Source organism: Cervus canadensis, chromosome 21 (genome assembly GCF_019320065.1).
Source record: "Cervus canadensis isolate Bull #8, Minnesota chromosome 21, ASM1932006v1, whole genome shotgun sequence".
NCBI lineage: Eukaryota > Metazoa > Chordata > Mammalia > Artiodactyla > Cervidae > Cervus > Cervus canadensis.
This window is the reverse complement of record NC_057406.1, coordinates 19,395,525-19,420,060: the sequence shown is the minus strand read 5'-3', so window position 1 is coordinate 19,420,060 and position 24,536 is coordinate 19,395,525. Positions and strand designations below refer to the sequence as shown.

General features: G+C 39.6%; 1 protein-coding gene across 2 annotated transcripts; it reads left to right on the top strand.

Moving 5' to 3' along the window:
• On the top strand, positions 1–18,923 carry CLEC1A (C-type lectin domain family 1 member A). 2 transcript variants are annotated; one of them, XM_043441134.1, is made up of 6 exons: positions 1–301; positions 10,813–10,911; positions 12,456–12,632; positions 13,828–13,979; positions 16,636–16,754; positions 18,501–18,923. In XM_043441134.1, the coding sequence occupies exons 1-6, from the start codon at positions 187–189 to the stop codon at positions 18,673–18,675; spliced, it is 837 nt and encodes a 278-aa protein (XP_043297069.1). In that variant the 5' UTR covers positions 1–186; the 3' UTR covers positions 18,676–18,923. The 2 variants fall into 2 exon arrangements, with proteins under 2 accessions (XP_043297069.1, XP_043297070.1); XM_043441135.1 differs by lacking the exon at positions 10,813–10,911 and having other exon boundaries at positions 6–301.
• The last annotated feature ends 5,613 nt before the right edge of the window (positions 18,924–24,536 follow it).

Genomic DNA, 24,536 nt, shown 5'->3' with positions numbered 1-24,536 from the left:
GGCAATCAGAGTTCAAGTTCACAGGACAGGGGCCGGGCCTCTGGCAGCAGGAACTGGAGTCGGAGGCTTCCCTACTTCTCGCTCCCGGAGGAGAACCCCAGGCATGCCTTTCAGTGCCTCGGCCTCTGAACCGTCTCACTTGGGGAAATCCAGCCGCAGCCCACGGTCACCGGTGCAGGAATCCAGATGCTGGCCAAATACAGCAGCACGCGGGACATGCTGGACGCTGATGGAGACACCACGATGAGCCTGCGTTCTCAAGCCTCGGCTACATCCCAGCGGCCAGAGCGTGGCCATACAGGTACCCGTCGTCCAAGTTGGTCAGACCCTTGAGAAATGCATGAGATGAGCCAGGGTACCAGCTTCCTAGCCTAGGAGGGTACGAAGTGGAGGAAAAAGAGAAAATGTTTCTGTGATTTACAATGGTGCATATCTGTGCACTTAACTACAACTTGTATGCCACATATATGAACACGTGAAAAAATTAAACTCAGTATATGCACGGAGGTTTTTCTAAGAGTCTGTCTCTGGCAGAGTGGTTTGCACTTGAGGGTGTTGCTTTTACCATTTTGTGTAGCACACAGGCAAACGTGAGATTGAATGGACAGTTAGAGCAATGTCTTTCCTCCTTCCTGTGTTCCCAGTGAAGGTCAGATCCGATGCTGTTTTAGTTACCATCTGTGATCTGATCTGGAAATTTAGATTGATAAAGGCTACCTTTCTGCTAGTTTTGAACTCACGGCTTTAGAGAGGCGTTTCCAAGCAGATACGCTAACCCTGATAATTTGTTGTAATAACTCTGCTTCTTGAAGTTGTGAGGCACAGAGAGAGTCACGCCAACATCAGGGGTTTGGTTTTATTATCTGTGAAATGAGAGGGGATCAAAACAAATGCTTTCTAACATCCCCTCACCTCTGAAATTCCATGATTTGGTGATATAAATAATGACCGAAGTTGTAATTATATCCCATCTCATTCCCTTTTGTTCTCTTGACTCCTAGAATATTATTGAAATGATTGGATTAAATTGTGAAAGTAATTTTAGTTATATCTTATGCGATTTCTGATAATTCACTTTTTCACATAATGTATATATATATATTTATATTTATATTTGCATTTATATGTAACTATACATACATACGGGCTTCCCAAGTGGCGCTAGTGGTAAAAAACCTGCCTACCAATGCAGGAGACATAAGATGTGGGTTCGATCCCCTGGGTCAGGAAGATCACTTGGAGAAGGAAATGGCAATCCACTCCAGTATTCTTGCCTGGAGATGCCCATGGACAGAGGAGCCTGGCAGGCTACAGCCCATGCAGTCACACAAAGTCAGACACAACTGAAGCGGCTTAGCACGCACACATTTATACATATATATTTTTCTCAGTCTGGAGAAGAAGGATTCTATTTCCTAGAAAACTCAGATAATCCAAGGCAGAAATGTGACCTGAGTCCTGGTAAAAAGATCTCAAACTGTAGTAGAGACGGGATTAGGTTCTAATACTACAAGGTGTTATTTAGCCACTCAGTCGTATCTGACTCCTTTGCAACCCCTTGGACTCTAGCCTGCCAGGATCCTCTGTCCATGGGATTTTCCAGGCAAGAATACTGGAGTGGTTTGCCATTTCCTTCTCCAGGTCATCTTCCTGACCCAGGGTTTGAACCCATGTCTCCTGCCTTGGTAGGTGGATTCTTTACCACTGTGCCACCTGGGATTCTTGTGGCAGCTTTTTAGATTTTATTCATTGATTTATTTATACTAAAGTATCTAGTTTCTGGTACTAGATCCTGGAAATTTCCAGCCTCCTTGATATGAAACAAACTGATAACTTTGGGATGTCAGTTTCTGTAGCCACCAGATATGTGTAATAGGATATGGTATGTTCCTCCAACAAATCCCGTGAAGAGTCAGCTCTTAGGATTGTGGTTTCAAGTCGCTTGTATACAGCTTCATTTTCACCTTTGACTAGAGCTGGGAACTCACACAAGGCTTAGTGATCAGCATAATCAGGACAGGGTGTACCAGTAAGTTCTGCTGAGGTTAGAGGGTGGAGAGAGGGGTGGAGCAGGATAAAACACCAGCTGAAACATCTGGCAGCCTTTTTGTAAGAATGGCAATTGAAGCAGGAGGAGTGGAGGTCAAAGTGTCTTGCAGGCAAACATCTGATAATAGTTGTCTTACCCTACATGTCTGATATTTTGTTTCCATCTCATGATAATGCAAGTATTTAGAGGAATGTCACAATAGAAGCCTCATTATTTACTAGAAAAACAGATCTGATATCATTTTGCTGCTAAAAATAACAGTAACAACTACTCTGGGAGTTTTTCATAAATGCAGAAGATTCAGATTCAATTTAAGATTGTGACACAATTATGCCTGGGAAAATTTAATATTTTCTTTAAAATGAATAAAATTAATTATACATATTAACTTATTTTCTAGTTTTCAGTTTTTGATATAAAATTTACATTTGTGTTTAAAACATGCCAAATAATTCAAAGGATACAAAATAAAAGTGAAAGACACTCTCAGACCTCCTTTCCCTAAACTTATGCTTGAGGTCCGTGTCAAGCCAAGCATGTTGCAAAGTACTGAGGATATAATTTCAAATATGATATGATCCCTGCTTATGAGGAAATTTAAAGAATAAGAAAGTTGTGAAGTGAACAGCAAGTATGATGCGGTGCTGTGATGGGGCATGCTCTCCTAGCGGAATTGGTCATTTCTGTCTGGTAAGGGTGGAGATCAGGAAAGATTTGAAAGAGGGAGTGACCATTGAGTGGACTTTAAGAAGTTTCTCGTGATATGGGAACAGAAATGGGAGGGTTTAAGGGGCAGGGGCAGGGGTTACTACAGGCAGCCAGACACATAAGAGGAAAGCCATGGCAGTCTTACGAAACTGTGTATTACAGAGAATGAAATATATTATGGTTAAGGGGTAGAGTTGGAGGGGGTGTTTTGAAGGAATATGAAGCTGGATGAGCTAATATCCAGCTTTTACTTTAGTCTAAAGTAAGGTGAGGTGAGAAGAACCTGAGCTAAAGTAGTGTGGGAATGAGGAGGAGGAATTAGATATGAAAGATATTGAGAAGTGAGTGTTTAAAGTATTGGTGACCAGTTACAAAGGGGGAAGTCAAGGAAGAGGAGAACATGGGCTGAATGGGTTCCATCTGACATTATGTAGATGGTGCTCCCATTAACTAAGAAAGCTACAGAAGGACTAGGAAAGATGATGGATTCAGTGTGAGTATGACATGCTTGTAAGAGAAGGCACAAGCAGTTGGAGTTGCCTAACGGCACTTGTATGTATTGCATGTGGGTCTGAGGTAAGGATTCTGAGCTACATGTATGAAGTGAAGTGAAAGTCGCTCAGTGGTATCTGACTCTTTGTGACCCCATGGACTATACAGTCCATGGAATTCTCCAGGCCAGAACACTGGAGTGGGTAGCCTTTCCCTTCTCCAGGGGCTGTTGGATTCTTTCCCAACTGAGCCACAAAGGAAGCCCATAGGCTTGACCAAAAAGTTCATTTGAGTTCTTCCATAAGATGTTACAGAAGAACTCCAACATTTTGGCCAACCCAACACACGTGAGAATTGATGGCTTTTAGGCAGGGATTAAACTTTCTGAGTGAGATCAATGAGGAGTGTAAAATGATAACAAAGTAAGACAAAATACAGAAGAAGAGTGCCAAGGAGAGAATCTTGGGGAATATAGTTGAAGGGCAGGCTGAGAAAGAGACCCAGTAGGACCCACTAACAATGAGTGACGGACAGTAATGGATGTGGAGCAGGAGAGAGAGGCTTCTAGGATGCCAAGAGACACTAACTGTGAGAGAAATGGACATGCCAATGGTAATAAATAGCAAATTTTAAAAATAATAAACAATACAGCAGAGAGTTCAAGCAAGAGGAAGGTTAAAAACAAATTTATTAGAAATAGGAAGCAAAAGGGATTATTGGTCATTTTTCATAGCAGGGGTTTGAAAGGAACTACTAGTTAAGAAAGAAAATACATAATTTAAGTAATTTTCTCTTCACTCCTTTTTTCCCCCTTTCTGTCTTCTTTTTTGAGGAGCCTGGCTATAAAGAGAAAAGGTAAAATGTTAGAGCTAATGTCTTGTGGGGTTGTATGAGTGCTTTCTAAAATTATTTTTTACAGTGTAGGAGATTCTAACTCAATTGCAGATTGGAAAGAGGTGCAATTACAGCACTTCCCAGTAATAATGTACCAGAAAGAGAGAATTAAATAACTATGGATCAGATTTCCTGCCTAAATATAACCCTATCAAAAAATGTGAAAACGTATTTGTGTTTAAGGAGAAAATAATAGTAAGCAGAGAACCTTTATTAAATTCAAGTTCCACTTTTCCCTTACTCATATTAATTATAATGTCTTTTTAAATTTTTCCAAGATTTTTAGCTTCATTTCCTCAACCACAGCACAAACCCTTCATTCAAGAGACATGGCATAGGAACCTCTCTGGCAGTCTAGTGGTTAAGACTCTGCTCTTCCAATGCAGGGTGCTTGGGTTCCATGCCTGGTTGGGGAACTAAGATCCCATATGCTCTGCAGCCTCCCTCCCCCCCAAAAAGCAAAGAGCTCCATGATAACATAAATAAAAGAAAAAACTGTGTAGAAAAAGAGTCATGGCATAAACCACTTCTAACTGTTTCAACACATCTTTAATTCATGCCTACTAAAAGTCAAACATTACGGTAGGCACTGGGGAGACTCTATTTTTAGGTGCTTGGAGAAGTGGAAGGAATGATCTGAATTGCTGATTAGAAGAGCATGTCATGTACTGCTATTGAACATATGTAGGAAGTCGCGGAAGCAAAGAGCAATGAATAAGTTACTGACAGTGTTTACACATGTGGGTATCTTTGAATAAGGTGACATTTGATCTAGTCTGTAAGTCTAAGTTCACGTTTTCCAGGAAGAGCAACTCTGGCCCTGGGTGGCCTTTCCAGAGTGATGACCACATGTGGAAAGACAAGCACAGAGATAAGAGCTAGCTCGGTGCAGGATATTCATGGGAAAAAGAAGGAAGACAAAACTACAGAGGGAAGAGATCAGGCGTAGATGTCAGATTGGAATTTAGATCCAGACAATTTTGGGAATCATCAGCAGAGTCAAACAGGATGGCAAGGTAGACTGTTGGTCTGAAGAATGTGTGGTCCTCAAAGGGAGGGAGTAATGGGGGGGGGTGGTGTTCTTCTATGGAGGACCTTTTATAGCCGAGGAACATTTTAACCTTGAGGGAGACTTAAATTTAGTAAGCTCACCTTGGTGGTAGAGTAGAAAATATATGAATTTAAGGTGACTCTTATTAAGTTATTCACAACACAGACGTGAAAAGTTGGAAGTGGGGAAATGCTAGGGTTTCTGTAATTCCATATGGAGCTCCCTTATAAAGGCAAATATTAATGTGGGATTTGTTGGGAGGATTGGGAAATGATTTAAAATATTCAGCTCTGGGACTTCCCTGGTGATCCAGTGGTTAGGACTCTGTGCTTCCAGTTCTAGGGGACACCGGTTCAACCCCTGGTCAGGGAACTAGGATCTCACATGCTGCTTGGCCAATAAATAAATAACAAAATAAAATCACCTTTAAAAAACATTCAGCTCTAGAATGAATGCTTGGATAGCATATCTGGCTCCATCATTTACTAGCTGTGCAACCGTAAGAAAATTAAGCAGCTCTTGGGCACTGCAATTTTCTTATCCAAATAAAAGTTTAAAGTAGTGCCCTCTTGAATAATTATTAGGAGATTCAAATGAAACACTAAAATATATATAACACACTCAATAAGTACTATCATCAGTAGCTATGTATCCTTGCCTTGAAAGTGAAAGAAAGTGAAGTCGCTCAGTCGTGTCCGACTTTTTGCGACCCCATGGACTGTAGCCCACCAGGCTTCTCCCTCCATGGGATTCTCCAGGCAAGAATACTGAAGTGGGTTGCCAGTTCCTTCTCCAGGGGATCTTCCTGACCCAGGGATCGAACCCAGGTCTCCCACATTGCAGGCAGACACTTTAATAACCTCTCAGCCACCAGGGAAGCCCCTTGCCTTACTAGCCTCTAATTAATTAATTGCCTTACTAACTTCTCTAGGACTCAGCTGCCTATCTGTAACACTGAGATGACAATAGTATCTACCTCATAACATAGTTGTAAGGATGGATGATATTAATTCCTATACAGTATTTATCTCAGTAACTCAAAAAATGTTAGCAATTATCATTAATAGTAATATTATCTTTGAAATATATTTCAGAAACGAAACTCGATTGGACATATAAATTGTTGTTTAATGTTTAAGTCATGTCTGACTTTTGTGACCCCATGGACTGTAGCCCATCAAGCTCCTCTGTCCATGGCATTTCCCAGGCAAGAATACTGGAGTGGGTTGACATTTCCTTCTCCAGGGGATCTTCCCAACCCAGGGATCGAACGGGCATCTCGTGCACTGTCAGGCGGGTTCTTTACCACTGAGCCACCTGGGAAGCCCAGTTTGCAATGTGACTTTATGCAAATTATTTCAATTATTTGTGTCTTTTCAAGCTTTTAGGACCCTTCTTATTTCAGAAGCATTTAAAAAGTCTACGTTCAGCAGTGCTGTTTTATTTCTTGGAGGCCCTGGGAGAGGAGGTGTACAAACTCTTCCTTGATGGCTAATGAAGGGCAGTTGTTCAAGTAAGGCAACTGCTTTCATCCATAAAATTTCTTGTAACTACAAAGGGATTTTTATTCAAAACTTGACCTTAGCACTACAGCTTTTTATAGCATATTATAGTAAGAGGTTACAGGAAAGAGGTGTTTTTTTTCTATATATATCTTATTATTCCTAGGGATGTTTGGTATCATTCCTTGGCCTGACCACACCTTTTTCTAAACATGCCTCAGGAGACAGCATCGGAGTTGTCTTCCAAGAAATAAAGCCATAATAAAGCCAAGCCAAACTGAAGCACCTCCAGGCAGCTTATTTTTCTTATTTTAGGGTGGGAGTGGTCCCCAGAGAGAGAGACTTCATTATGATCAGGGCGCTTGGAACAAAACTCGGGAAAATTAAATTCAGTTAGAAAAGAAAAGTACCTAGAGGGAAAAATAGCTTCAAAGAAAAGAAATAAGTAAAACTTTCAATACTGTAGTCTCTCCATCATGGAAGCCTGGTTTCCTAGTGCTGGGTCAGTTCTTCTCCCACAGTTCCTCCTCGCTACCCCAAGTAAATAGGATATATAGTATATTTGATGGTAGGAAAGCCTGGCGTGCTGCAGTCCATGGGGTCATAAAGAGTCGGACATGACTAAACTGAATAGATGAGAGAAAAATAAAGCTACCATGGTGGTGGGTCTACATATATACTTGCCTCTGGAATCTAGAAACATCCATCTGGTTAATTTTCTTGAGCTATATAGGCTATATAGAACTTTAAAGAGACATAGGGTTTGCGGGAGAATGTTTAGCTCAATCTGTATTCAGTCTCTGATCTTACTCTTTCATGTTCTGCTGATTTGAGGTATCCTTAAGGATGCTGTCATGAGTAGCTAGCAATTTCCAGAAAAATTTAGACCAAACCAGATAGACCAGCCGCTTGAAGGAAACAGAGGAGAAAGCAAATCTCTGCTATATCTGCTTATGCTTCAGAATGTCACTTAAGTCAGTGTCTAGAAACCAGTCTGGCCAGGAGATGAATTTAGCTGAGTCTGCCCTCTGCTGACAGAAATATTGCTCAAAAGTCAATAGATTAAAAAAATAAAATATCAACCTGTAAAGCTTAATGATAGACAATGCTCTGTGCCTCTGTAAAAATTGCATAGTTTAGGTAATATTAGTTTTTCATAATTTCACCCTTCATGCATTTGCTCCTTCAAACATGTGGTGGTGGTGGTTTCGTCGCTAAGTTGTGTCTGACTCTTACAACCCCGTAGACTGCAGCCCGCCAGGCTCCTCTGTCTATGGGATTCTCCAGGCAAGAATACTGGAGTGGGTTGCCATTCCCTTCTCCAGGGGATCTTCCTGACCGAGGGATCGAACCTGGGTCTCCTGCATTGTAGGCAGATTCTTTATAGACTGAGCTGTGAGGGAAACCCTCAAATATGTATTCAGCCCTTATGTGGCCAGGCACTATTTTCAGTGCTGGAAATACATTGGTGAACAAGATAGACGAGATCATTGTTTTTATTATTTGTATTATCTTATTTATTTGGATGCTTCAAGTATTAGTTGTGGCACCCAGGCATCACATAGGATCTTACACTGCAGGCACGGACCCTCTGGTTGTGGCACACAGACTCAGGAGTTGCAGCCCCCAGGCTTAGTTGCTCTGCAGTGTGTGGGATCCTAGTTCCCTGACCAGGGATCAAACCTGTGTGCCCTGTACTGCAAGATGGATTCTTAACCATTGGACCACCAGGGAAGTCCCGACAAGAACACTGTTTTAATGCAATGGACATTCAAGCAGAGGAAATAGACAAAAGAAAGGAAAGGCCATGGAATAGCACTTAGTAATCTTTTTTTTTTTTTTTTTGACATACATACATAATGTGATGATATGCTAGAGGTGAACTCCAAATGACATCTTACAAGGATGCACCATTTAAATGGGAAGCTGCATTGCAAGTAGGCTACCAGTAACCCACCTGAGGATTGACTAATGCAGGAGTATAAACAGAGCTAATAAAAAGGTACTAAGACAAGGACACAGTGGTTTGGATCAAGGATAAACAGAAGGTCACTGTGACTAGACTGTTTGAGTGAGAGGAGGATAGTTCAGAAATGGATGAGAGACCTAGACAGGCTCCAGATGAAAAAGATGCTTGTGAATTTTATTATAAGTGCAATAAAGCTATTGACAGGTGTGTTTTTTTTTTTAATTTTTATTTATTTTGGCTGGTGCTGGGTCTTCATTGCTGGGTGGGTGTTGGCTTTCTCTGATTGAACTGAACAGGAGCTACTCTTTACTTGTGGTGCCTGGGCTTTTCACTGTGGTGGCCTCTCTTGTTGCAGAGCACAGGCTCTCTAGGGCATGCCAGGCTTCAGTAGTTGCCACACTCTCAGGCTTAGTTGCCCCACTTACGTGGGCTCTTCCTGGACCAGGGATCAAACCCGTGTCCTCTGCATTGGCAGACAGATTCTTAACCACTGGACCACCAGGGAATTCCCCCTACTGGCAGTTTTTTTTTTTTTTTTTTCATTTATTTTTATTAGTTGGAGGCTAATTACTTTACAATATTGTAGTGGGTTTTGTCATACACTGACATGAATCAGCCATGGAATTACATGTATTCCCCATCCCGATCCCCCCTCCCACCTCCCTCTCCACCCGATTCTTCTGGGTCTTCCCAAGTTTTTAAGTTGAGAAGTACAATAATAAAATGCCCACTTTTTAAAAAGAGCCATCTATCTTTAGGAAAAGTGATAATGGATTTTATCCTAAAAATAATGGACACCATTGAAAGTTTTTGTGAAAAGATATGATTATAAAATTAAAATAGGATTCACATTTTAAAATATATCAATGTCTGGATCCTGATTTTTATTTTCCCTGTTTGGTGATAAGTCTCAGAGGATATTGATCATATTTTCTACTTCTATACTATCTTTACTATTAATAATGATCATTACCCACTTGGAAATAATGCATAGTACAAATCTCTGTTTCTGAAGGTTATCATGCAGAGGACTTTGCTAAAGAGGAAATGAATTTATATGTCTTTAATCTTTCTGCTTTGAACCTAATTTGAATTCCCAATGAAGTGAAACTCACAGGTCACAAAAGAGACCAGGGTTTGCGAGTTTGCCCTTTAATTTTTATCACAATGCCAGAGGATTTTTGCATCTGACTGTGGGTCTTCCTAGTCAGATATTGCTAGTTATTCAGACTGACAGCTGACCTCACAAGGTTATGCGCTTATCCCTGACTCAGCAGAACCTATGCAATCACCAGAAGGCAAGCTTGTGGGATGTGGGCAAGGGAAAGATGCTGGCTAGTGTGTCCCCCCCCCCACCCCCATTCCTTAATGGGTACAAGGTGGAGATTACTTAAATCCATCATTCAAAAACTGATGATCATGTTGCATTTATCATCTATTTTTGGAGCTATAAAATCAAATGAATGAACAAGCAAAATAAGAAGGACTTTCAACAAAGAAATTCCAAAAAGAAACAGTAAAACAATAACTTCTCATCGTGGGTAGCTCAGTTGTGTCTGACTCTTTGCTGCCCCAAAGACTGTAGCTCGTCAGGCTTCTCAGCCCATGGCATTTTCCAAGCAAGAAGACTGGAGTAGGGTGCCATTTCCTCCTCCAGGGAATCTTCCTGACCCAGCGATCAGACTCGCTTTTCTTGCGTTGGCAGGAGGATTCTTTACCAATAGTGCCTCATTACTGATACGTAATTTGCTTATTCGAACTGGGAAAGGGAGTGTTTTGCAAAAAGTAACAACACAATACTTCTTCTCTGATGATGTGAAACATTGTTCTTTGTTAAGGCATTTTCGTGATTGTCTCTTGCGACTTTAATTCTGACAAAAAGAAGGTTAACAGTAATGCATAGATTGACTCAATGCAAAGTAGGACTGAGTGGAGGAGGAAGGTAGAAGTGGGCGGGGCTTGTGAAAGAATCTAGCAGAGATTAAGTCAGGCCTGGCCTGGAGCCTTGTTACTATTTCCCAGGACCGAGGAAATGGTATCTAGACCTTGAAACCTGTCAGAACCAAGTCCTCTTACTCCCTTGCTACTGATGTAGATCCAAAAGGAAGAAAAAGTGAAACCCTGTCTTTGCTTCCGTTCCCTGCAGAGCGCCGGCGTCCCTCTTCGGCTTGGCGCCCAGTGGCCCTGATCCTGCTGACTCTCTCTTTGGGGCTGCTGATTGGCCTGGCCGCGCTGGGGCTTGTGTGTAAGTCCGCACTCTGACTTGGGGGAGGATCCTGGTTTCAAGGTTTGTCTAGGATGAGAAATACTTATTAATTTTTTTAACTTTGATTCTGGAGCCTGTGAGTAAGTCCTTATTCGGATGAAACCCTATAAATGATGAGTCTAGTGGAAGAAGCATTAAAATGCACAATCACTTTCCAGCTAAACGTTTACATTCTGTGTGCGATAAGGTTTTTGTCTGTTTATTGATCGATATTTAACATCAGCAATTTTTAATGGATGTACACATCAGCCCTTTTCCATTCCACAAAAGACTACACAGCCGCAGTGATTTTTGTTTCTGGCATTTATGGCTCGGTGGGCCATGCAGAGGGAAAGATTTAATTTATATCCAACCTCCTCAAGGTACAGAGAATAGACCAAGTCTTTAATCACTATAATATTTAATATTAAATATTATTTTAAAAAGGGGGGACTTCCCTGGTGGCTCAGATGGTAAAAAATCTGCCTGTAATGCCAGAGACCTGGGTTTGATCCCTGGGTCGGGAAGATCCTCTGGAGAAGGGAATGGCAACCTATTTCCTGGAATACTTCAGTATTCTTTCCTGGAAAATTCCATGGACAGAGGAGCCTGGTGGGCTACAGTCCATGGAGTTGCAAAGAGTCAGACACGACTAACACATACACACACTATTGTAATGAAGAAGTCCAAGAAGTTATAGAATCATTTTGCAGAGACTTGTGGAAATCAAATAAAGAAGAATTTATGTATAAAAGTCTTTAATTTTCAAACTAGTAAGAATAAAGTTTAAAACTCAACAAAGAAAGGGGATAAATTTATTTCAACAGATGGGACCCTACAACAATATGTCCTGAACAGTTGAAGAAAGTGGTCAACAATAAAAGCACATTTTAATGTCAATTTTATGTTAATTTTAAATTTAATGTTAATTTTAATGTTTCTCCCCTGGCTCCCCAATTTTGATATAACTGTTGTTTTGCAAACAATATTCTTTTCAGTGATATAAAGCAACTCTCATGATTCATGAAGGATGTTTCTACTTAGATTTAGAAACTTGGAATTTAAAGCTAAGTTGAAATTTTCTAGCCTAGTCATATTGAGAAAATTACTTGTTCCCACTGAGCCCAGTTTACAAAGTTATAAAATATAAAAATGATAATATTACTATGAATGTGATAAAAACATGTGGTACATTGTCAATGCTCAATATAATGATTAATAGATAAATTATTTATACTTTTAGGTTGAGTAATGGTTTGACAGTATACACAGAAAGATTTATTGAACAGTAAATATGTTTAAGGAATTTATCCCTGAAGCTGGGAACAGTTATTATAACTCTACATTTTCAGATAAGGAAATAGAGAAATTCATTTGCCCAGGGCAATGCAATTTATTAAAGAGTCCAAACCTGAATGTAGGCAATATGAGATCTCAGAGCCTGGGATCTCAAACAACGTACTGTTTTGTTTTCCCCAGGTGTAGACAATAGAAATAAAGGTGAAGAAATAAGCTGTCCAGCCTCACTTGGTAATTTGGTTTAGTTTTTCAGTTATACCAGCTCTCCAATACTCAGCAAGACAGCATTTTGCAAAAGGAGGAAAGATTGGGGAATCTCTCCCGACAGCTGCAATCTCTTCGAACCCAAAACAGGAAACTTGCAGAAACTCTGCATCACGTGGCTGAGAAACTCTGTCGTGAGCTCTATAACAAAACTGGAGGTGAGTCCTGATCACTGAGCTGCTCTCTGATCTCAGCACATCTATCCATACAGAGCTGATTCTCCCATCAGTGTACCTGGGAAGCATGTATTATTCAGCAAGTCATCTGACAAACTTAATAAAGGATTTGAACAGCCAGGTCATCCCTAGTTATCAAGATCATGTAATTCAACTGTGTCTGTGTTACAGTACAGGATGGGATTCATCAAGTTCAGACATTTTTAAATAATAAGTACAGTTAACTCTGAATAACCAAAATAACACTACAAGTAAATGAAATACAGGGTTACCTTATAAAATATTTCAAATAGAAAAATACAAACAAGAATATAATAACCATTTGCGTGTTGACCTTAGATTTTAAGATGTCAACATTTTGACACTGGATTGCTTTTAAAGTAAAGATATTTTTGTGGAATGGTGGGATTTTCATCTCACTGCATACCCACAAGGGACTTGGTTTCAGATACCCAACTCTTAAAGGCCTAGGGCCATGTGCCCACATAGGTGTTAGACCATGGCTCTGAGAGCCTAGTTCTTGCATTTATAGTCACTACCGACTCAGTCCATCTCACCCTTGGTCTGTGCACTTACTTCTCTGACTTTGATGTCCATCTTAACTTCTGACCCATGGAGATTTGCTGGTTTAATTCATGCTTGGCTTAGTATTTATGTGGTCTTTTTCTAAAGTTTTATTTACTTGTATTTGAGTGAGAAAATAATCCATATCCAATTGCTATATATTTCATTAACAAATCCTTGTACTACTGTATAAGAGGATATTGAGGAAGAAAATTATAGAAACTTCAATGGTTTCTCAAATCCAATGCATATTGAGTTTCTGAACAGATGAAAAGGTTCTTTATGAATTTGAATATACTTTTCTTTATGCTGAATTACACAGGGCAAGAAATTTGAAGTTCTAACCATTTATAACTAGAATCCATTGCCCATGAAAGCAGATCATGTCTGTTCTAACTCCCACTATATTGTTTTTGTTCCTGCTGTAAACCCAACTATAATTCCTGGTGTACAGTGGGTATTCAGTAAACATTTGTAATTATCATTGCCTGGGCAATTAAATATCTAAGAGAGAGATAGAATCAATTGTTTCTTGGGTCATCAAATATTATGTGATTTTAAGAGAAGGAAGACAGGGTAGGAAATAACTCACTCAATTTGGTTTCTTTTTAAGAACACAGATGTAGCCCTTGCCCAGAAAAATGGAAATGGCATGGGGACAAATGCTACCAATTCTATAAAGAAAGTAAGAGTTGGCAGGGCTGTGAATATTTCTGCATTGCTGAGAACTCGACTATGCTGAAGATAAACACACAGGAAGTGCTGGTAAGGTCCTGAGGCTTGGTGAGTGTTTGAAGTATTCTCAGAAAGAGGTATTGGGATTGACATATACATACTGTTATATATAAAATAAATAACATATACACATTGTTATATATAAAAATCCCTCTATAGCACAGGAAACTCTATTCAGTACTCTGTAATGACCTATATGGGAAAAGAATCTAAAAAAAGAAAAAAGTGGATATATGTATAACTGATTCACTTTGCTGTACGCCTGAAACTAACGCAATATTGTAAATCAACTATAGTCCAATAAAAATTAATTTAATAAAAAGATTCTAAGCAATTAAGGTCCACAGATTCTCTCATTTATTGTAATCAAGGCTTAATCTTATTTTTATTGCTTTGAGTGATACTCTGTGGTCATCATTTGTGGAACGATCTCCACAAATATCCACCCCTTAGAAACATGAAAGAAAGTCCTTCAAACTCACCATCAGTCAGGATTCAAATAAAGAATGTCTCAATTTCTTAACCTCTTTTGGTTTATGTAAGAGGCAATGGCACCCCACTCCAGTACTCTTGCCTAGAAAATTCCATGGATGGAGGAGGCTGGTAGGCTGCGGTCCATAGAGTTGCTAAGAGTCGGACACAACTGAGCAACTCCATTTTCACTTTTCACTGTCACGCGTTGGAGAAAGAAATGGCAACCCACTCCAGTGTTCTTCCCTGGAGAATCCCAGGGACAGTGGAGCCTGGTGGGTTGATGTCTATGGGGTTGCAGAGTCGGACATGACTGGAAGTGACTTAGCAGCAAGAAGGGAGCAACATTGGTGCCATACCAGAGGAACGAAAATAGCACTTCCTGTCTTTCTGTGAAAGTGACAAAACTTTTGATTGAAAACCATGTAATTAAATCATTTCCATAATCTGCAAATAAATATCTTGCCTTCTGGGAGTTTATACCCTAACATAGAGTTGTCAAGGAAAATATGAAAATAAAATTGGCATTTATTGATAGGTACATACAATTCAAATTCACTATTAAAATGCTGTGGTTGTTCCCTTTTCTCTTACATTTGTTATTGACTTTGAATTAAATTCCTCAAGCAGTATGACCATTATTTATCATTGTTTCAGCAGGGGTCATGGCACAGAGTAGTTTATCAACAGAGTTATTTAATTAAAATTAATACTCAACTAAGTCTGCAAACTCTTAACATCTTTCTATAAACTTGTCTTTGTGCATCATGCTCAGTCACTTACAACTCTTTGCACTCCCAAGGACTGTAGCCCACCAGGCTCCTCTGTCCATGGGATTTTCTAGGCAAGAAGACTGGAGTGGGTTGCCATATCCTTCTCCAGGGGATCTTCCCGACCCAGGGATTGAACCTGGATATCCTCCTGCATTGCAGGCAGATTCTTTACCTGCTGAGCCATTGGGGAAGAATGTCTTTCTAGTTGCATCTTAATTCCTTTCCACTTCCTGAAATCTGTGATGAATGAAACTCTGCAGTTTCTCTCATCTACTAAAATAATCTTTTTCATCCTTTCTTGATGGCTTAGTTTAGGCAGAAAATGAGACACTTTATTTGGCCAAGCCAGTGTCACCTGGCATAAACTCTGTTAATTTTTCTTATTCTCTTTGTTTCTTCCACCTCCAGCATATACTGAGGATTCAGATATACCACTGAAGAACATGATATTCAGTGGTTGGAAATATTATTATGAAAGTTATATAGTAATTTTCTCTCATGTACTTTGTATATTTATATATATTTAAATCACTTTCATATGATTTATCTATAGAAATTTTAACATAAAGGGGTCACGATTTATTTGGTGATAATATTTTCAGCTACAGTTCCTTTGATATGCCTGTTCTATGACTGTTGCTTAGCAATAGCTTCATTTATACTTCTGATAATCTTTTATTGAACCATTATGTGTCATTAATTATCTGAGGGGTTAAGAATGTGAAAATAAATAAAATTAAGTGTATGTCCTTAAGGAATTCATAGTATTGTTGAAAAAAAAGACATAAAAATATATAATTATAATAGATAATAGATTTAGATACATTCCATGTTAAAGAATGAGAATACTTGGAAATAATCAAACATTTTTCAATATGGACAGTAGAAAAGGAATTCTACATATGTAAATACACAAAAATATATATACAAATATATGAAACATTTTTCTTCTTTATCTGAGACATAAATCATCCTTATAAATTCCTCTTTTACCTATTTTTTTGCATTATTCTTTTTTCCTTCCTGGTCAGTCCCTGTCACGTATATTTGTGAAGATTACTTCACATTCCTGCACTTTTCCTTCCAGATTCTTCCATTTCCCAGATGTCTCCAAATCTGTCTCCCGCATTTTTTTATATCAATCCTATTTAATCCTGTGACTTGAAAATAGTGGATCATTTCTAAATCTTGGCTGATGTGATTCTTGGTTTCAGCACATCAGTATTCAGTCCATGCTTCCTAAGACAAAATAATTCTGTAACTTGGGCAAATTAGCTGATTTCAGGATGAACACTGTTTTTTGTAAATGTCCTATTAGTTACGCAGGCAGGACTCATGTGTTGTTCTTGTATTAAAAGTGCAAGCCAGCCGATATATACGCATCTCCATGGGTATATTACAACATCTCTAAAGCTAAAGGTGTTCTTGTGTGCCTTTCACAGGAGTTTGCCATGCCTCACAGCTACTCTGAGTTTTTCTACTCTTATTGGACAGGGCTATCCCGAAATGGCAGCGGCAAGGCCTGGCTGTGGATGGACGGAACCCCTTATTCCTCCAAACTGTAAGCCTTTAGCACATTTCGTGGGAAAGGCATTTAATAGATTTTGCTTGAATGACAAGATACTGTGTAGGAGGACATCAAAGATATATACAGAATATAGTACTTACTCTCCGAATGGCTCATAAATCAGTGAGAGAGGCCCAGTGGGATTCATTGACACAGAGAGAGCAAGAAAGAGAGGGAGAGAGAGGAAGCTCTGCTACAGATGAATAAACTGAAGCCCAGGTTGTAATGGTGACCTGTGTAAGGTCACACAACTCTACAACTTGTCAATACCTAGAGATAAAGTAAAACCTTAGATCTCTTGGTTTTCTGTGCAATGAAATGGGGAGTACGTTTTTCAAAATACAGTCTCTGAGGATTTACAATATAAACAATTATATTATCAAAAATTAGTTTTACTTATATGTGCATTTAGATAGGAATGAGTATGGTATATTCTCCGAGATTGGTAAATGTAATATCTATATCATCAAAATATATTACAAATATCATATGTTAATGCATATATGTGCAATCTAAAAATATGGTATAGATGATCTTATTTGCAAAGCAGAAATAGAGAAACAGACATAGAAAACAAATATATGGATATCAAGGGGGAACAGGAGGGGTGAATTGGGATGAATTGGGAGATTAGGATTGACACATATACACTATTGATACTAATGTATAAAATAGATAACTAATGAAAACCTACTGTATAGCACAGGGAACTCTACTCAATGCTCTGTGGTGACTTAAATGGGAAGGAAATCCAAAAAGAAAGGATATAGATATGCATATAGCTGATTTGGGTTTCCCAGGTGGCTCAGTGGGTAAAGAACATGCTTGCCAATGCAGGCGATGTAAGAGATGTGGGTTCGATCCCTGGGTTGGGAAGATCCCCTAGAGGAGGGCATGGCAACCCACTCCAGTGTTCTTGCCTGAAGAATCCCCATGGACAGCAGAGCCCGGCAGGCTGCAGTCCATGGAGCTGCAAAGAGTCGGACATGACTGAAGAGACTTAGCACGCACACGTGTGTAGCTGATTCACTTTGCTGTGCAGTAAAAACTAACACAATGTTGTAAAGCAAAGTTACTCCAATAAAAATTAATTTAAAAATATATAACAATTTAAAACCATGTTTGAGCAGACATCTTTCTGTATAACTATAGTGAAAAGTGTTAGTTGCTCAGTCGTGTCTGACTCTTCGCAACCCCATGGACTGTGGCCCCTCAGGCTCCTCTGTCCATGGAATTCTCCAGGCAAGAATACTGGAGTGGGCTGCCATTCCCTTCTTCAGGGAATCTTCCCAACCCAGGTATCAAACCCGGGTTTCCTGCATGGCATACTGATTCCTTACCATCTGAGCTGCCAGGGAAACCCCTATATACCTATATAAGATTTATTTTTCCAGGAGAGAGTACATATTCAATGTGATTATTTTTTATTCTACAGTTAAATAAACTGAGTCACAGAGAAGATAGATATTTTTCGGATGGCAGTAAAATCATATGATACGTTGGATGACAACATGTATTTTAATTTTAGTCAGAAATAGTTGTTGTTTTGAGTGACCTGATGCCCCTAGAATGTATGTGGAAGTTGAGGGCTGAGAGGAAAGAGGCTGGTGACCCCATTTTTCAGTAAACTCATTCTGGGTGTCTATTCTATAACTTTATCTAGCTTAGGACCCTCCCTATGTACTTTACTTATTTTAGAAATAAACTATAATAAAATAACTTTTTTCTTTCTTTTTTGAGGTTTGAGGTTATGATAGATTTGACCAACCTGAGAAGCAGGGACTGTGTGACCATCCTCAATGGGAAGGCTTTTTCCAAGGACTGCAGAGAGCTGAGACGATGCGCCTGTGAAAAAGCTGCAGCCATGGTGAAGGTGCAGAGTCTCCATGAGCCTCTGAGCCAGAGGTGGAGGTGAACGGTTCTCCAGCTACAACCGCAACTGCAGGCCCCCTTCAGAGAGCTGGAAGCTTCTGCTCTGCAGAACACAACTCTAGACTCTATATGCACCTGGCCTAGTGTGGGTCCAGTTCCTATTTCTGTCCATTTAGTCCCTGTTATATAAAGAAAGCTGAGCGCTGAAGAATTGATGCTTTTTTTTTTTTTTTTTTTTTGGTGTTGGAGAAGACTCTTGAGAGTCCCTTGGACTGCAAGGAGATCCAATCAGTCCATCCTAAAGGAAATCGGTCCTGGGTGTTCATTGGAAGGACTGATGCTGAAGCTGAAACTCCAGTACTTTAGCCACCTCATGCGAAGCGTTGACTCACTGGAGAAAGCCCTGATGCTGGGAGGGATTGGGGGCAGGAGGAGGAGGGGACGACAGAGGATGATATGGTTGGATGGCATCACCAACTCGATGGACATGGGTTTGAGTAAACTCCGGGAGTTGGTGATGGACAGGGAGGCCTGGTGTGCTGCAATTCATGGGGTCGCAAAGAATCAGACATGACTGAGGGACTGAACTGAACTGAACTGAACTGAACTGAATGCCTTCCAGGTGTTGCTGTGGTTTAGTCGCTAAGTCATGTACTCTCCCAGGTACTGAAGATTTAATAATAATGAATATAAATAATGGAAAGTGTTGGTGATTTTAGAATGGACTTATGATTTAGGGAAAAACTCAACTTCAGGGTGCTCTTCCACAAAATATGATAGCAGTCAATGTTGTGGTTATATGTGTCTTATTAAGAGTTTGTAGTTGCTTTTGCAATAGTACTGATTATTTCATTATTTGAGGAAATTAAGAAGTCTGGGAGAGGCATGCTGTCTTCAGGAGGATAGTTTTAACATACTGAATTTTAAATCTTTTTAGTTATGTGTATGTCTTCAGCATACGGCTAAGGATGAGTCAACTGAATTGTGATAGGGTAAGTTATCTAATCAGATCGTGGCAAATGAAAGGGACACTGTGACATCGGTACACACAGCTGGCTTCTTGTGCAGGTGTCCCCTGCTCAGAATAACAACATGCACACATGTAGCAGAAATTCCAAATAACACCAGCACGACACCCTGACTTCATTGGCTTAGAGAGAAGTCAATTTTAGGGGTTTAACACTAGAAGGGATAATCTGTTATCATTCTTTGTTTTTCAACAGTGGAAGCTGAGATGCTTCACTTTTATTTTTCATAAACATCCATCTCATGGTGAAATGATGTAAAATTAACAAATACACAATAAAGAGAAGATGGTTGTGTTTATTCCCCTAATACTGTGCCACTTATCAATCATTGATTGTAGATTTCTTTCTTACGAATTTTCCCTTCAGTTTTCCATTGGCTAGCTAGGAAATTTCTTCACTGTTGAACAAATTTTGCATTAATTTATTGTGTCGTGCAGAAAGAACTACATCTGTGGTCATAAAATGAGAGTTAAAAACCCCTTATTGTAATTTATTATCAGACAAATCCCTTTACTTCACAAAGCTTATTTCATTAGGCATAAAGTGGGCATATTTACAGTTTTCTCAGGGTGTTACTGATAGATGAAATGAGGTACATGTGAAATTAGTTTCATAATCTACATTGTAATATATAATGTAAGGGATATTAAAAATATGTTGCAAAGCAGAGAAGGGATTTACTTTTTAAAAATGGGTGAATGAAAGCAAGCAAAAACCAACTTTCTTTCGTGAACAAATTGCAGAGATCCCTCCACTAGGGACCTGTGGATATTACAAAATATTTTCTATGACAAGTACACATGTTTAATGAACATGGTTAATATAATAAGCATATAACAAGAGGCAGGGATTAGGCTTTTAGTTAAGCAATTAAGTATTATTCAAACCTTGCCTCATGAAGAAAGTCAGGTGATTTTGTGAACTGAGTAAAATTAGCACATGTTCAGTTTTGACCCCTGGCATCTTACACAACTACAGACTGGTTCAGCGTGGATGACAAATGTCTCTAAATGTCATTGCTTTAGCGGGCCTAGCTGCCTGGTTAGTGGGTAATGAACAGTGTTTTCTCTCCAAATCTGCAACCTAAGGGGAAGTGTCAATTTAGATGAGGAAGAAGGAAAAATAATAGCATTTATTTATTTATTTTTGGAAAAAAAGAAACCACACTTTATTCCTATGCATTTTCCAAACTTCTAGCATTAAATGTGCAAAACAAACAGATTTGTTTAATAAAATGCGTATTATATAAGATAGAAAATACTGTTAAAACTTCACTGATTATATGAGATAGAAAATGTTAAATCTTTACTGAAAGTGTGTTACTCACTCAGCTCAGTCATGTTTGACTTGTTGCGACCTCATGGACTTTAGCCTAGCAGGCTTCTCTGTCCATTGAATTCTCCAGATAAGAATACTGGAGTGGGTTGCCATTCCCTTTTCCAGGGGAGCTTCTCAACCCAGGGATCCAACCCAGGTCTCCTGCTTTGCAGGCAGATTCTGTACCATCTGAGCCACCAGGGAAGTCAACAATTGTATGTGTTGCTAAAACGATGACTTTAATTCACTGAATAGCTTTCATTTAACATTTATTAATAGATTAAAGGGTTTCCCTGTGGTTCAGCTGGTAAAGAATCTGCCTGCAATGCAGGAGACCTGGGTTGGATCCCTGGGTTGGGAAGATCCCCCTGGAGAAGGGAATGGTTACCCACTTCAGTAGTCTGGCCTGGAGAATTTCATATGAAACTAATTCTACTAATTCTTGAGCCGATTCCTCTCCAACCCTTTCCTCGATTCCTTCTCAGCCTAACAAAATCCACAGTACTGATCATAATGTGAGTAAAATATTTTAAAAGAACAGGAAGAAATATGACACATTATTCTTTCCACAAACTTCTCTCTCTCTTTTTTTAATTTTAAAAATTGGAAATAATCATAACATGACTTTGAAAATACAACTTTCTGAGAACAATTTTCTGTCAAAAATCAGAGAGGGTAGCACCCTGTGAATGGATTTTCCAACACGAGAAGACTTATTTTCTAGATTCTTGTGCATTTAGGTAATTCTGAAGAAATTGCAGGGAAAAGTCAAATGAGGAACATGACCTTTCCTGGTAGATCTGAGTTCCCCAGGGTACACAATGAGCTATTTCTTTTCCTGAGGATATTGAACGGCTCTTAAAAACTTATCAACAGGAAACAGGTCAGGAGCCCTGTAGCAGCAGGAAATGTGAGAAGTGTGCTGGGAACTTTTGCTTTAGAGATAGTAGCTTATTGTGAAATATGTAGGAAGGTCTAGAAGGCTGTCTCAGGGTTGGCCTCAATATTTGGAAGTCAGTTACTTTCTAATGGAATTCTTATAGTTTTCGAAGAATACAAAAAGCAGCATAATCTGATTTAAGGTGTACATAACTTCTGGTACATGTTTCGTTGTATGAACAGACTTTTGGAATCTAATGTATTATTATTCTTTCAAGGTTACTAAAAAGTTTTTCTTTTCATACATTTAATGGCCTTTGAATAAAGCATGTTAAAAAAGCCTCATTACATTTGCAGGATAATTTTTCCTATCCTTTTACTTTTTAAAAACTAATCTGAAAAATGGTACTGATTAACCTATTTGCAGGGTAGGCATAGCAAAGCACATGTAGAGGACGGACTTCTGGACGTAGCCGGGGAAGAAGAGGGGGAGATGAATTAAGAGGGCAGCGTTGACATATCTACTCCACCATGTGTACAATAGACAGCTAGTGGGAAGCTGCTATATAATTCAGAGAGCTCAGCTCAGTGCTCTGGGATGAGCCAGCAGAGTGGGATGTGGGTTGTGTGAGCGAGACTAAAGAGGGAGGGGATATATGTATACTTATAGCTGATTCATGTTGCTGTCCAGCAGAAACTTAACACTGTAAAGTAATCCTCTAATTAAAAATAAATTTAAAAAGAACTAATCTGGAATTCAATGTGATGGATCAGATACCCAGTTCATTATTTCCTGGGCATCCCCGACGCAATGGACATGATTTTGAGTAGGCTCCGGGAGTTGGTGATGGACAGGGAAGCCTGGAGTGCTTCCATGGGTCTCAAAGAGTCGGACACAGCTGAGCGACTGAACTGAACTGAGGGTATAAACTTGATTATCCCAGTGCCAAGGTCCAATATCTTACCATTGTGGTGAAAAAGCCTTGTTGTTCTGGGCCAAAAGAAAACTGCAAAGAAAAATCTTCCTCCCATGCTATCTGTGTGGAAAGCAATATTGCCACTGAGGAAATCTGTAGAGGTTTATACCAGCTGCTCTGGAGATAAAACTCAGACCTGTAAATACTGCATCACATGCTGACGGATGATGTCAGCCGAAGGATGTTTGCCTCTGGCTTCATTGTACTTGTTCTCAAAAGAGTTATTAAATGCTTCCTATCCTTTCTCTAAACACAACTCCATGACAATGCTTTGAAGAGTCTTGAAGACAAACAGTCTTTCCTACTAAAATTTGCCATTGTTTCTCCTTTATTCCAGGTTATTATATTGAACTGCCAGCTGCCAGCTGTGCAAACCAGAAGAGACAGCTTATGTTTTCTTTGCTATTCTCCTTTTATGGGTTCAGCAGAAAACGAGAGAAAAATCCCTTTTATTGAAATTCCCATTTAAACTCCAAGTCAAGGGTAAATAAAGAAACAAATGCAAAGACACACTCATTTCACTCTTAAAGGAGCTTCTCCTTCTGAGGTCATCTTTCACAAGAGACTTCCAGTTTCATTTAAATGATTTCTCAGTTCAGTTCAGTCTCTCAGTCATGTCCAACTCTTTGTGACCCCATGAACCACCGCATGCCAGGCCTCCCTGTCCACCAACTCCCGGAGTTTTCTCAAACTTATGTCCATTGAGTTGGTGATGCCGTTCAACCATTTCATCCCCTGTCATCCCCTTCTCCTCCCACCTTCAATCTTTCCCAGCATCAGGGTCTTTTCAAATGAGTCAGTTCTTCCCATGAGGTGGCCAAAGTATTGGAGTTTCAGCTTCAGCATCAGTCCTTCCAATGAATATTCAGGACTGATTTCCTTTAGGATGGACTGGATGGATCTCCTTGCAGTCCAAGGGACTCTCAAGAGTCTTCTCCATCACCACAGTTCAAAAGCATCAGTTCTTCAGCACTCAGCTTTCTTTATAATGCAACTCTCACATTCGTACACGACTACTGGAAAAACAATAGCTTTGACTAGATGGACCTTTGTTGACAAAGTAATGTCTCTGGTTTTTAATATGCTGTCTAGGTTGTTCACAACTTTTCTTCCAAGAAGCAAGTGTCTTTTAATTTCATGGCTGCAGTCACCATCTGCAGTGATTTTGGAGCCCAAGAAAATAGTCTTTCACCGTTTCCACTGTTTCCCCATCTATTTCCCACGAGGTGATGGGACCAGATGCCATGATCTTAGTTTTCTGAATGCTGAGTTTTAAGTCAAATTTTTCACTCTTCTCTTTCACTTTCATCAAGAGGCTCTTTAGTTCTTCTTTGCTCTCTGCCATAAGGGTGATGTTATCTGCATGTCTGAGGTTATTGATATTTCCCCGGGCAAACTTGGTTCCAGCTTGTGCTTCCTCCAGCCCAGCATTTCTCATGATGTACTATGCATATAAGTTAAGTAAGCAGGGTGACAATATACAGCCTTGACGTACTCCTTTACCTATTTGGAACCAGTCTGTTGTTCCATGTCTAGTTCTAACTGTTGCTTCCTGACCTGCATACAGATTTCTCAAGAGGCAGGTCAAGTGGTCTGGTATTCCCATATCTTTAAGAATTTTCCACAGTTTGTTGTGATCCACACAGTCAATGGCTTTCACATAGTCAATAAAGCAGAAATAAATGTTTTTTTCTGGAACTCTC